Raw genomic sequence first — 15,217 nt, forward strand, 5'->3', positions numbered from 1 at the left:
AGAAAAAAAGCTTTAGAGGTGCAGTTTCCTTACTTCATATACTTTTGCTTGTCTCTTCTAATCATGTGAAATATTTCAAAGTAGAAAGAGTATTACAGCATCGTACTCTGTCTTTTAGAGCTATCTGCTCCCCTTCCTGTTAAAATAATTTTAGTTCTTTCTCTTATGCATAGCTCTTAACTAGTCCTTTCAAAAAATGTTAACACTTTCAAAAGAAACAGCAACGATGTGATTTCACCAAAGCTGGTATGAGAACCAGGTCTGCCCTGGTAACCTGTACCCTTTTCATGTTTTCCCTTGGCTAACAGTGTCCTGCCTTAACTGGCAGCTTCTCCCAGGTAAAGTCTCAGGATTCTTGGAAATGTCCATGATGGCCCATGCCCAGGAACTGAAGGCTGGAGGCCCAGGGAACTTGAAGAAATGAGCAGTGGCTCCAAGGGAGAAAGGGATTGGGTTTGTGGAGGGTAGGTACACAGAGCAGTGAAATGCTCAACAAAAAACAACTTGTCACTTTATAGCTACTTCTTTGATATTCTATACAGAATTGGGTTCTCAGCCTGCTTATTTAACACATCTTCTGCATTGTTTCAAATTCGGTTCCCACATGTGTTCCATTTTGTGCATCAAGAAAGTGAGCCTCCGGGAAGTTAAGTGACCGGCATAAGTTCACAAAGGAAGCCATGGGCAGAGCAGAAGTTCTCACCCTAATGTCCTGAATCCAAGGTTTGGGCACTAGCTCCACAGAACAAACAGCCTGACCATGCAGCTCAGCAAGTCAGGAGTTTATTCTCCCTGAGTAACAGAGCTATGCAGGGCTCAGCAATTCTGGAGAACAAGGATGGGATAACCCAGTTATCTGCTACCCTTCTAAACTACCTGTATTTACTCCAGTCGCTTCCTCTCTCCCCTCTCTCTCTCCACTTCAAATATGCCGCTCACACTGATTCATCTACAGCCTTCTTTCTTGCCCAGTCAAATCACTCTCTGCTTCCTTCCAGTTCCCAAAGAGAACGCCCACTTCTGTAGGAAAGTCTGGTTGCAGTGAGAGATTTTTTCCCAGTTAGGGAAAAATCCAATTAGAGAGGAAAGGAGAAGGGAGAGAAGGTAAGGAACACAGATCAACACCCTATAACTGCAAGATGGCACCTTAACAGGGGTCAACCTCAGGGAGTCATTTCTAGTCTTCTTTCTATACCCTTTTATTCCTGACACAAGTCTCCCTACAGGCCCTACATCCCTCTACAGCAATAAGATCTCCAGGGTCCTTCTTCTGAAGTTTCTGGCCTGAGGGTTATTTTAGAGTTGACATCAACTCAACTCAGACACTACTCTAAGAAGGTGAAGATATTTTACTTCACGAGGCATGAGTGATTTTTTTCTTTTAAGACTCATGGTGTGAGTTGCTTCTCTCTTTGAACCCTCCCTCTCAAAATAAACCAGGCTTTCTAGCTGGAATATTTTACATATTTAAAGTAAAACTGCCAACAGCCACATCTTGGGCCTTTATCAGCTTGTCAGTATCTGTGGTAATGTGTGTGTGTGTGTGTGTGTTTGTGCAGAATGGACTGAATCCCACACTCCTTAAGCCAGTCCTGGAAGGTCTGTTGGTCTAAGCCTGAAGGGAACCAGCCCAGTGAAAACGCAGTGCCTTTGACTCAGTCATACCTTGCAGACTTCATTAGCTGGAGCCCTGAACTTTGCATAGAGCTTCCACAATCTGCTGCCCTCAAAGCATGGCTAGAGAAATAATAAAGTAGATACCCAGCTCACTACTTTCAATAAAACCCACATAGAGTTGAAATATTTCTTTCTGCAGAGATTTTTTTAAAATCATTATTATTAACTCTATAATTTTTTTGCCTTCATACAGAATTGTGCCTCTTTCAAGTACCCTAGGAATTTCACTCTGGTGAGTTCCTACAATTTCTTTGAGAGTTGCTTAGCAATATTGTTTTATCTTTTAGGGGAAAACTAAAATACTTACTTGAAATAACCCTAAGAGTTTCTGAAACTGAGTTTGGGCCAGGTAAAATATTAATCATTTGAAAATCTTGGAAATCATAGAGGCTAATGAAAGAAACCATTATTTTCTCCTTTTTTCCATGTTTTAGAGCAAAGACCTACATCCAAAACGTTTGTTAACAAACTGCAATAAGAACTCTAAGTTGACAAGATGATGGCATTAGGTTGCATAAGGGGATTTTTTTTAACTAGCAATAAAAATTGTTCTAGCAGAAAGGTTGCTTCCTGAGCCTTAATGGGATCAAATGCATAAATCCTTTATTACATATATAGTTATTTAACACTCCACATTTTCTATCACACTTTTTATTTTATCCCGGGCCACCCTCCATCAATTTATTATCCAAATTCATGGAGAACAGTAAGACCAGTAATTAAGTTATAAATTTTATCTGAGGAGTTGCTATTTATTTCCCAATTTGAATCTTATTACTAACTGCTGATATCCTCTCATTTCCTAAGCAACATTGCCATCTTGTGGCTAACTCCATACATTTCCCAGGGAGATGCCAGGCCTAAGTGAACTAGACAGACCCTAATAGGATCAATGATGGGAACTGATTTATGTCCCTAGAATTTCCTCCAATTGTGGATCAAGTTTGGTTACAGAGGGAGAGCTCATCCCAAGAAACTGTACAACTTTTATTTCCAGTAATCAGTGTCATTTTTGTCTTACATTATCACCTTTGGCTATTTGATGAAGAAAAGTTTAATTCAGACAAGGAAAACACAAAGAGGAAAATCTGTCATTGCCACCAAGGCATCCCTTAGATCTATTAGCCCATGCATTTGAAATGCTGGCACACTCCAAGTGTAGTTACATTTGGCCCTTTCCTGGAGATTTTCAGAACCTACTTGTCAACACTAAGATACTGTAATGATAAGAAATTATACCAAGACTTGAAAAGAAGAAAAATGCTTCAATTTTCATGAATGGAAATTACAACAAGTTCAATTCCAGTATTATCTTTGGAACATTTGGTACTTTGCCAAGTAAACAGAAAAAGCCAAATTTTTCTATTCAGTGTTTGGGAAAATTTTAGTTGAGCCATTTTGTGAGATCTAATATTTGAATGCCAGTGTCACTCCATTTTAGATTTTTCTCTAGAGACTTATATGAATAATTATAAAGATGTTCCCAGATCTGAATCATCCAGGTGACATCTAGCTCTATTTGGCAGACGACCATGACTAATCAAACAATGACCAATATGGACTCATTATTCTAAGTCTATGACTACAAATCTCAGTTACACACAGTGAACACAGACCTGTAAGATGGAAGGAAATGACTTATAAGTTTAGTAAGAAAACATATTTTATCAGTTCAACAAACAAGCTGTCCAAATATAAACCACAAGATAAGCAAATTTTAACCTCTAGGGAAGAAAGAATTACTATACTTTCTCATCCTTCTCCTTTTATTGAAAATTTAATTGCAGAGCCCATAATTAGCCATTTTTAATCTGCATGTATGCAGATAAAAATGCATATAAATTTTCAGTAAATTATCTATTTCTGGATTGTAACAAATAACTTAATATTCTCAAAGTCTTTTAAATGGAGACATCATTTTCCATTTGAAAATTTCCATCTATTGCATATATGATGCTGCCCCATCATATATGCAATAATTTATTTTTGCAATATCCTTCTTGTTGGGCATTAAGGATGGTCCAGACCAGTGTTTTTCAAACTTGCCTACTGATATTGAAAATACAGATGTCCCTGGAGATTTTGACACAGGAAGCTTGAGGTGGGATCCAAGAGTTTACCCCTAATAAGCAAGCCAAGTGATTTTCGTCATCAAACAAACTTTGAAAATACTAGTCAACATTTTCATTGAAGTTGCTCAAGATCTAAGTATATTCAAAGCTCAGACTTATTGGAACTGTAATTCATCTTAAAACTTGTCACTTTTAATAATCCATATATTTTAAATGTGAAAGATAATTAGAAATGTTCATAAAATACATTCATGAATTGTGATATAAATGAAACTTCATATGAAATGCTATTTAGTGTCCTAATTTTGAATAATATGTATTTGTCACCTTCATTGGTTCATAATTCCATTTAAGATTAGGTGCCTGTATTTTTTCGTAAATTTTTTGATGCTTAATATTTCTACATATTTATGGGGTACATATCATATTTTGTTACATGCATAGAATGTGTAATAATCAAGTCACAGTATTTAGGATATCCATCACCTTGAGCATTTATCATTTTGTTGTGTTGGGAACATCGCAAGCCCTCTCTTCTAGATATTTTGAAATATATGTTGTTATTAACTGTAGTCACCCTAATGTGCTATTGAACATTAGAACTTATTCTATCTGCATGTATGTTTGTACCTATTAACACACCTCTCTTTATCTCCCCACAATCCCCCCAAAAGACACGCACCCATCCCAGCCACTAGTAACTATCATTCTACTTTCTACCTCCATGGGATCAACTTTTTCTAACTCCCTCATGAGTGAGAACATGTGATATTTTTGTCTTTCTGTGCCTGGCTTATGGGTACCTGTATTTAAGAAGTATAAATGGCTTTGCATCAAGGAGATTAACTAGGAAAACTGAAACTATGAGAAAGAAAGAATTTATAAGAGAAGCAGGGAGGAAAAATAGAAGTGAAGATGAAAAGGTATAACACGGTAAGAGACTTAAGGAAAAATAGAAACACAGGAAAACAACACTGACATAAATATTAGGGCTCAAGTGAATTTTATTTTATGATACAGTTGATAGAAGGGTGTAGAAAATAGACGAAAGGGAAAGATAGAATAGACGAAAGGAAAACATAGATATATAAAGAGATTTCTGTAAAAGGTTTTGACGTTTTACTTAGTAGATAATTTTTTGGGTGAAAACTCTGTTTATCTGGTGATAAAACATAACTCCAAATGGTCAACAACATCTTTAATTTGAAGGAAACAGGTCCCAAGGAAGCGTTTTCTAAAACAGATCTTCTGGCACAGTACAGTGGTAAGAGCTTCATGAAGAAAGGGGTTCCTTGGTGAAATGTTTGGAGAATGCTGGATATTACATTCTTCTTCTTAAAAGATTCCCATGCACAGTAGAGGATTAGGAGAAGACCTGTTAAACTCACTCTTACCTCAGTGTTTTCCAGGCCTGTCTGACCATAGGACTCATTTTCACTCTAAATCATACTGACATCCTATAGAGTTATTGACAAGAGGGTAGGTTCAATGTCAGAAAATCTGGGTTTGAACCTTCACTCCAACATTTACTAGCTATGTGACCTGGGGCAGATTACTTAATAATAACCTTAAGCCTCAGCTTCTCCCTGTGTGAAATGAGTTTAATAATGTAAAGTTTTGGCACAATGTCAGGTACATGGTAAATGCTGGATTAAGTACCAGTTATTAGTATCTTTCAGAAGATATTTTGGGAAACCTATGAACATCCTAAGCTTTCTGCCAAATTATCAATAAAAAGTATTAAGTTATGCCATCATTCTTAGAACATCTAGAAGAAATATATTTTCCAATCAAAGAAAATTAGGGAGTTTTCTTTTATTTTCTTTCCCTGCCTCCTCCCCAAACTTTTTTTTTCCAGTTAGGAAATTTCAAATCAAACTAAGAAAAAACAGAAGTTAGTCACATCAGAGCAAGTCAATGATTTGCAACAAAGAGGTGTCATAAGCAACAGTCTATAGTATAGACAAATAGATCTTGGATCGAAGATAACCATTTCTAAGGTGAAGCTGCCTTAGAAAACCACAACTCTCTCACAGGCCAGTAAGACTGCGTTCATGCCAAACACAACAGTGGAATAGACAAAACGTGGTTTCATACCCTTGACTATTCAACTCAGAGAAAAAAAAAGTCTTCCTTACACAACCTGCCAACCCTGATCATGTACTAAGGGCCCTATGAGTCTGTATTGCTCTCTCTACCCATATGACTTTCAGGAAGAATCTAAAACCTCATTCATGCTATGGGGTTACTGCTCTGAGTTATGTACATTTGCATTCTAACATCCTTCAACTTCTTCAGTCTGAGTAAAATTCTAAAAGTGAAATGTCAGGAATTTGCTAATAAAGTGTGGAGTGGGGAGGCCTTCCTAGGCAGGGCTCCTGAAAGTAATTCTGTGGAAAGTAGATTCTCCAACCTCGGTGTCTTCTCTGGTTCTAAAGCCTTATTCCTAACTGTGCGTGCAGGGTCCTTTGGGCCCTGCTTGGCATTTTCAGCACCTTACTTAGGCAGCATCTGGATTTTCTCAGATCCATTCTCACTGTATGTTACACTGGGCAGGGACACCTCCTGTTTGAAGCCTGAATGAGTTATTACACATTGCAAAGTCTGGGCTTCCAGGTGACAGTGCCAGGAAAGATTGAATCAACCCTCTATCAACATCATGGACTTACTATTATCTCCCAAACCAGATGTCATTAACAACCACTGCCCCATCTTTCATAAAGATCACAGATCTATCCCATAGGTACACACTGCCAAGGAGTACTGAGAGCACTCTCTCCACAACTGAAAGTCTTTCTCACCATCCTATCCTCAGAGTCTAATGCAGTACCTGGAACACTACTTAATAAAGCACCAGCAAGTGCTTCTTAAATGAATGAATGATGAATGAACAAATAACGTTTTTCCATTCCAACTTCAAACTTGTGACCCACGGAGCTGGGCCAATCCTAAGTCTATTATTCTAAAGACATGGTTCTGAAACCTGTTCCCTGGCCTAAGAAAACAGAAATAAGTAGGAGGAAAATGTCCTGCTCAATCCTCAGCATCCTAACCCCAGAAATCAATTATTGACGTGTCCAATTCACAGAAATCAATTGTTGAAGTGTCTGATTCATCAAATGACAATTAATTACTAAATAGCTTTGTAAGACATATTTTATCCCACATTTTAATACACTTATTTCCACTGTATCTCCAAAATTATGGCTTAAACTACATTGAAATAAACCTGTAACATAACCATTTATTACATTCATTTATTGCTTACCCAGCAAAGAATAGAGATAGCTTCTTGGTGTTGATAGGCAGTTGTCAATAATGCTATCGAAAGTACGATGTTCATGCTGACACCCAGTAGGCAGTTTTTTAAGAGTAAAATTGTCCCATTGCATTTCATTTTGAAATAAGAAAATTAGTTTCTGCTTTATTTTTAAAGACTCTGCCCATGCTCTATTAAGTAAGGCCAATGCACTTCACTGCTTTGGTATTTAAGTGGCATATACTGAATGTCACTTACCTATGGGGGCCCCTGGGCTCATGTTTCAATGACTTCATGTGGTGTGTAACATTAGTTGCTTAAAAAGCTCCATAGCACCTTGCCTTTAATTATAGGCATGAAATTATTCAAAGCAATACTACTAAGAAATCTTCCACTCAACCCAAATGTTATAGAATGCTATTGGCAGCAATTTACCTCATGAAGGATTTGTGGGGTACTTAAAAGGAAATTAGAATGACCTGCAAATTGCATTTACTTAGGAATACAGCAGGTGGAGCACCCAGCTATGGTCATGGGAGGTGCAAGAACTGATCTTATGAGCCTGTCCTTCTCCCTACACTCATTTTATTATTAATGATCCTAGGATTATAGGCTTAATACATCTTTGTTAAAGGACTGAGTAATTCACCTGTGGCTGGCATAATTGAGTTACACTCTATTTTGTACTTCATCGTACTATTTTTCTACTAGTACCTTTCAAAGTTTTTTATGTACACGTATTTGCTCCATGAATTCATGTATTTAAATCCTTCAACTGATATATAACATTTTCTCTTTTAATTTTGCTATACTCTTATTTTATTTATTTCTTCCATCATATCTGCTCTCTATGACACAAAAATCATCAAGGAATGCAACTGGACATTACATAAAACTCCATAAAAATCAGAGCCTTGTCCACCACTATATCCCTGGAAGTGTATATTATGGGTAGCAAGAGGAGGTATTCAATAAGACTATGAATGAATAAATGAACAATCAATAAACAGAAAAACTGATATTGTATGTCATGAAGAAACAAAAAGAACAGGATAGAATCTCATTCTGAAATAAAAGTCAGTCTTGGAACAAGACTGAATAGTGTATTGGATGAACAGGTTCTTTACATATAAAGTTGACACGCCTAGATTGCTGTGGTAAGTGAAATAATGTAAGTGAAAGCTCCACAAAAATGGTAAAGCACTACTCAGAGAAAGTGTCTTGAACATGATAATGAGCTGTGAATAAAATATAGCTAGCAATTAAGGCTACAATATGGAATTGCAGCAATCCCATGGTCTTCCTCAGAGCAGGGTGCAGTAAGTATTTCTGAATGAATTTATGGTCCTGGTTTGGGCCACAGACATTGATATGGTTTGGTTCTGTGTCCCCATCCAAATCTCATCTCAAATTGTAATCTCTATGTGTCAAGGGAGGGACCTGGTGGGAGGTGACTGGATCATGGGGCAGTTTCCCCATGCTGTTCTCATGATAGTGAGTTCTCACAAGATATGATGGTTTAAAAGTGCTTGGCAGTTCCCTCCTTGAACTCTCTCTCCTGCCACCTTGTGAAGAAGGCACTTGCTTCTCCTTTACCTTATGCCATGACTGTAAGTTTCCTGAGGCTTCCCAGCTGTGTGGAATTATGAGTCAATTAAAAAACCTCTTTCTTTATAAATTACTCAGTCTAAGTAGTTCTTTATAGCAGTGTGAAAATGGATGAATACAGAGATTATAGATGGGTAAAGGACATCATTGAACTTGGGACTGTGGAAGGAAAGTATTTTATTGCAAATAACTAATAGTTACAAAAGCACTTTTTAAATGTTATTATTAGATGTTAAGCCAAAAATAGAAACTAACACTTACCCAGGTTACAAAATAAGAGCTTTTCATTTTTTGAAGTCTCTAAGGGTAAGGTACATCACCAGATAAAATGAGTATAGGTCAGTCAGTCTCCTTTGGCTCTGTGGATTCTTTCCAAAAATTTTCCAGACTATTTAGCTTCCCTCGTGTAGTTACAGCTCAAATTAGAAGCTTAAGAAACAGCAAGTGGCCAGGCAGGGTAGGAAGCAAATAAAGTGAGCTACCTGTGCCTTTTTCCAAGTCGGTATATGTGCTTGGCTCCTGAAAAAAAAATCTGGTATGCAGGCATTCTCATTACTTAGTGAGATATTAGTGAGGACCTTTTAATATATAACACACAGTAACTGTTTCATGGTTTTAATATACACTTGAAATTTCCAGGAATGCGACTGCTGTGTAAATCAGGACAAGACTGTAAGTTTTTCTTGTTTAAAACGTCAGCAAGAGTTTCCCACCACTTCAGAAAGTCACATCCAATGGCAACACCATGATTTTCTGTTGCCAATACACACATTGATCTTCATTTGTAGCTGGTGGCTCTACACGCAGGTTCAGCCATCTAATGACTTAATTTTTTCTTCCAGAGTGGTTATACCCAAGCTTTTTTATTGAAATAAATTTTATTTTATTAAAAATTGCCTTCTTTTTTCTGCTTTATATTATAGTTAGGGTACTATGTTCATTGCTTAAAATTATTTGTGCACATAAATGATTATATTAACTTTGATTTTCATTTCATATTCAGAATAAAACACTTGTTATAAAAGGGAACACTGAGTCTGTAGGGTTAAGAGAGGCACTAATAGTATCCAACCTCCTCACCCTATGATAAAACCAAGACTCAGAGAAGTGAAGTAACTTGCTCAATGCCACAAAGCAAGCTGATGACCAAGTCATGACTAATAGTTACCTAGGCAGATAGTGCTCCTGCCAACACACTGCATTGCTTCAAAGTGATGACTATGTAAATGTGCAAAGAGGGCAAAAAATTCAACTCATACTTTAGAATGAGGTGGTGACCATTAGACTCAAGGGGCAGGCACTGAAGAGGCCCCACAAACCTCCAGCACAGGGGTAAGGTGCTTTAGATAAGCTGTTTTGTTTTCACCTGAAAAGCATCAGGTACTGGTTCTGGCACTGAGCTTATGCAAAACTGAGCTGAGGCTAATTCAATGTCTCTCTCAAAGGTATATGGAGAAAGTAGATGTTTGTGAGGCTTGTGTTTAAGACTGGCTTAAAAGTGAAAAAAGGCAGAAAGAACATTACTTATTGCAAGAAAGCAACATTCCATTCTCATTTTGAACGTGAAGTTTCAAAAGTATTTGACAGTGAAGAAGTCAAGAGATATATACTCAATTTAATATCAGTAAATGCTGCCCCTAGTTTGGGCCTTGAGTTTAAATAGTTTTCGTCAGATAGAGTTCAACAGGTCTGAATTTGCAAATAACTAGGTAGAACAGATGAAGAGCATGTCCCAAGAAACTTTTATATATAACACACGCATTAAAACAGTTTGAAATATTCCCAGGAGATATGCCTGAGGTAATTAACATTTATCTCAATGCTGGCTTCTAATCAAATCACTGTTCTACATTTATGGAATGAGGAAATTTTCTCAACTAAGTAGCTTTGACATTCATTACTCAACTAAACCAAATTGGGCACTCTCAAAATCAGAACAGAAAAACAAGCCAACTAATAAATATAATTAGTGGGCTAATATATAAAGAAAATATATCTTAAATTATCTTCTACACTTAGCCTTAAGTCACTGCTACTAACATGAGCTCCCCAACCTGAGATTAGGGCTCTCTTCCAAACTGTAAAAGGAAACTGAAACACCTAATACTGGTTTTGAGCTAAAGCTGATACCAACAATTATACTTAATGATCCATCTACAAACTAAAATGATTCATCTTTTCTTTTGGCCTCAACATGGTAAATGCTTTCCACTTCAGTTCACATAGTTCCCATAAAAGAGCCCAGTGTTTTGAGATGGAAATCCTGACCCGTTGTAATGGACTTTGCTTCGAATGAATATGATCCTAAATGCCTATACAATCATTTTTATGAAATTAATGGACTTAGTATCTATAAAATAAAATAGAATGCAATATATCTAAAGTTACACATGTGTCAAGCCAAAACATTTAACTCTCTGCATGGAGCGATACACAGAATTGTCTTTTGACATTATCTTAAGTGAGGTCTGAGGCAGACACAGAAGGCAGATGGAGGCACCAGAGAAGGCGGCTGTTTCCACACACTGGGACAAAGGAGCAGGTCTGGTGGTTTTAAAATCCTAGGGAGAAAATAAACAGTTCATTATTATGGTCATGTTCTTCAATTTTCTTTTGGAAGCACCTAAATGAAAGAGGCAGTTAATCTAGGTTTACGGCAATGAAGCCTCTTGGTTGGAAGCTCCTTCTACATGACCCATGGGTCCTGCCAAGGTACTATCAGCCAGAGGCCCAGACATGAAAGGTGTGAGGAGCAAGAAAAAGATGCTCCCTAGGAAGCAAAACATTCATTTTGCTGCTCAGTGCTAAGTACTAGAAGGACTATTAAAAAGCAGAAAATTTGATCCATCTGAACTAATCCCACTTACTTGGCAACCCACATCTTATTGGAGAAGGACTCCGACTTCGAGACATCTGGAAAATGTAAAAGAATAATGTGAATTACACAGTAGATAGAGCTCAAAAGATGAATTCTTTTGGCATATTTTTTTCCCCCTAAAACCAACCAAATAGCTTGCTCTGAGGCACTTTAGCACTATGATTTTTCACCCTAAGTTTGGCTATTATGATTCTTTTTAGACTTCTGAAGTATGTGAACACTCAATTTGGTTTAAATTATATTATTAGTTAAAAGCTGGGTTCATTGGCCTAAGAGCAGCCATACTGAAGTCAAATCTCACAAATTAAAGCTAAAATGATGATATAATCTCTGAAAGATCCTTTATAAAAATTATAAGTCATAAACTCTGTTCTATTAAGAAGGGTCACCAGGCAACCAGAAAATCATCATCTTTCAAATCTCATCTTTACTTTCACTAAGTAGAAGGTACTGCACTGGAACCACAAGTCTCTGACATAGCCGGTCAGGAGTAACTGGCTACAAGCATCATCCTTCCTCTGAGCTTTCAAACACTCTAGATAAATAGATGCTGATAAAGATGGAATCCATTCTGAATGAATCAAGACCCCACATAAGCAAAAATAAACCTGACTAACCAAAACTATTTGTATTTTATTTTGCAGGTATACCCAGTTTTGTTGTGGCAAGGGGATGATGGAAACAGATAGAAAGTTGGCTGCAGTCACACTTTTGAAATTAGATTCTATTCTCATCTAAAGTTTAAATTAATGTGTTCTTTCTGAGCACAACATAAGAAAGAGAAGGTATAGGGGATTCTCACAGAGGACATTGCCTATGAATAAGCCTTTCAATGAGATTCCGGAGTTAGAATTTGACATGGCTGTTGCACAATAAGTATCTAATGGTATTTTCTTCTGATATGCCACTTCCCCTTAGAATGGGGAATTGTGGTTCTCTCAGTATCACGCTCCCAAGGTTTCCTTTTTATTTACCAGTCCACTAACTGCACTATTGCTTTGCTTTTACTTACCATAAATACTTATTCATGAAAAAGGATAATGAAGCTATATGAAATCTCCAAGAGCAAAAGGATTGTGTTAGATGCATGACTTTTCCATTTGCCTATCATTTTTTAGGTCATTTTCTTCACCTGAATATTCCTTCCCAATTTCCTAGCCCATTGAAATCCACCCATTCTAAAACACCAAATTAAATACTACCTCCTCCATGAATGCCTTCCTCATGACCAAATCTGGGAGGAATCTCTATCTCATCTGATGACTCTAGCCCTTTCTGCTTCTTTTATTGACTATCATATTGTATCATAGTATGGATGTATTGATTTGTTGACTGTATCACATTCAGCTAATCTGTTTAAATCATAATAATCTTTCTCTTTCCTATACTTTATTTTTCTTTTCAAGTTTAGGGGTACATCTGCAAGTTTGTTATATTGGTAAAACCTTGTCATGGGGGATTTTTGGAAAGATTTTCATCACCCAGATATTAAGCCTAGTACTGATTAGTTATTTTTCCCGATCCTCTCCCTTCTCCCATCATCCACTCTCTGGTGGGCCCCAGTGTCTGCTGTTCCCTCTTTGTGTATGTGTTCTCATCATTTAGTTCCAACTTATAAGTGAGAAAGGTATTTTGTTTTCTGTTCCTGTGTTAGTTTGCTAAAGATAATGACCTCCAGCTCCATCCATGTTCCTGCAAAAGACACGATCTCGTGATCTTCCTATATTAAGATCTATTCAGAGAAGATAACGTTTTTGCCATTTTTGTGTCCCTCCCAAATCTAGCATCCATCAGATCCAGAAAGGATGTATGATAAGGAGCTGGGGGAGTCACTACAGATGCTTATTAAAGTCACTAAGGGGGAGGAAATTCAAGATGGCCGAATAGGAATAGCACTGGTCTGCAGCACCCAGCGAGATCAACACAGAAGGCAAGTGATTTCTGCATTTCCAACTGAGGTACCCAGTTCATTTCTTTGGGACTGGTTGGACAGAGGGTGAAGCCCACGGAGGGCGAGCCGAAGCATGGTGGGGCGTCGCCTCACCTGGGAAGTGCAAAGGGCCAGGGAATTCTCCCCCTACCCAAGGGAAGCCCTGAGGGTCTGAGCCTGAGGAACTCGGACACAGATACTGCGCTTGTCCCACGGTCTTCGCAACTCGCAAACCAGGCGATTTTCTCCAGTGACTACCTCACCAGGGCCCTGGGTTTCAAGCACAAAACTGGGCGGCCAATTGGGCAGATACCAAACGAGCTGCAGGGTTTTTTTTTTTTTTTTATTTTTTTTTTTTTTTTTTTTTTTCTTTTTTACCGGAGGTCAAACGGGCGCCCCTTCGGACCCAAAGTTTTTTTTTTTTTCATATCCCAGTGGCGTCTGGCACACCAGGGAGACAGAACCATTTACTCCCCTGAAAAGGGGGCGATGAAGCCAGGGAGCCAACGGGTCTGGCTCAGCGGGTCCCACCCCCACGGAGCCCAGGAAACTAAAATCCACTGGCTTGAAATTCTGGCTGCCAGCACAGCAGCAATCTGAGATCCACCTGGGACGGTCAAGCTTGGTGGGGGGAGGGGCGTCCGCCATTGCTGAGACTAGAGTAGAAGGTTTTATGGCCACAGTGTAAACAAAGCTGCTGGGATGTTCAAACTGGGTGGAGCACACTGCAGTTCAGCAAGGCTGCTGTGGCCAGACTGGCAGATTGCTCCTCTTTGTACAGGACATCTCTGTAAAAAAGGCAGCAGCCCTAGTCAGGGGCTTATAGCAAACTTAAACATCCCTGCCTGATGACTCTGAAGAGAGCAAGGAACCTCCCAGCACAGCATTTGAGCTCTGCTAAGGGTCAGTCTGCCTTCTCAAGTGGAGCCCTGACTCCTGTGTATACTGACTGGGAGACACCTCCCAATTGGGGCCAACAGACACCTCATACAGGAGAGCTCTGGCTGGCATCTGGCAGATGCCACTCTAGGTCGAAGCTTCTAGAGGAAAGAACAGGCAGCAATCTTTGCTGCTCTGCAACCTCTGCTGGTGATACCCAGGCAAACAGGGTCAGGAGTGGACCTCCACAAACTCCAGCAGGCTGACAGCAGAGGGACCTGAGTGTTAAAAGGCAAAGAAACAAACAGAAAGGATTAGCACATCCTCTCAAAGACTCCATCCAAAGGTCACCAATATCAAAGACCAAAGGTAGATAAATCCACAAAGATGGGTAAAACCAGTGCAAAAGGCTGAAAATTCCAAAACCAGAATGCCTTTCTTTCTCCAAAGGATCACAACTCCTCACCAGCAAGGGAATAAAACTGGATGGAGAATGAATTTGATGAACTGACAGAAGCAGGCTTCAGAATGTAGGTAATAACAAACAACTCCAAGCTAAAGGAGCATGTTCTAACCCAATGCAAGGAAGCTAAGAATCTTGAAAAAAGGTTAGACGAATTGCTAACTAGAATAATCAATGTAGAAAAGAACATAAATGACCTGATGGAGCTGAACACAGCAAAAGAACTTCGTGAAGACATGAAACAAGTAAGATCAGAGTAGAACTGAAGGACACAGAGACATGAAAAACCCTTCAAAAAATCAATGAATCCAGGAGCTGTTTTTTTTTTTAATCAACAAAATAGATATACTGCTAGCCAGACTAATAAAGAAGAAAAGAGAGAAGAATCAAATAGATGCAATAAAAAATGATAAAGGGGATATCATCTCTGATCCCACAGAAATACAAACTA

At 38.4% G+C, this 15,217-nt stretch overlaps 1 protein-coding gene across 2 annotated transcripts in view; it reads right to left on the reverse strand.

Annotated features, from left to right (window-relative positions):
* Window positions 1-8,763: 8,763 nt before the first annotated feature.
* The window catches only part of SPATA18 (spermatogenesis associated 18), a 45,327-nt gene continuing 38,873 nt past the window's right edge, over window positions 8,764-15,217 (reverse strand). For both annotated transcript variants that reach the window (XR_001886755.1, XM_017878304.1), the window contains exons 12-13: window positions 11,484-11,529; window positions 8,764-11,177 (exon numbers count right to left, since the gene is read on the reverse strand). Coding sequence is in view for 1 of the 2 variants with exons in the window: in XM_017878304.1 (XP_017733793.1) it covers window positions 11,170-11,177; window positions 11,484-11,529 (54 nt within the window). In the remaining variant the exon portion in view is untranslated. The remainder of the gene's footprint in view (window positions 11,178-11,483; window positions 11,530-15,217) is intronic.

The sequence above is a fragment of the Rhinopithecus bieti genome, unplaced genomic scaffold (assembly GCF_001698545.2).
Source record: "Rhinopithecus bieti isolate Rb0 unplaced genomic scaffold, ASM169854v2 scaffold_10604, whole genome shotgun sequence".
NCBI classification, from domain to species: domain Eukaryota; kingdom Metazoa; phylum Chordata; class Mammalia; order Primates; family Cercopithecidae; genus Rhinopithecus; species Rhinopithecus bieti.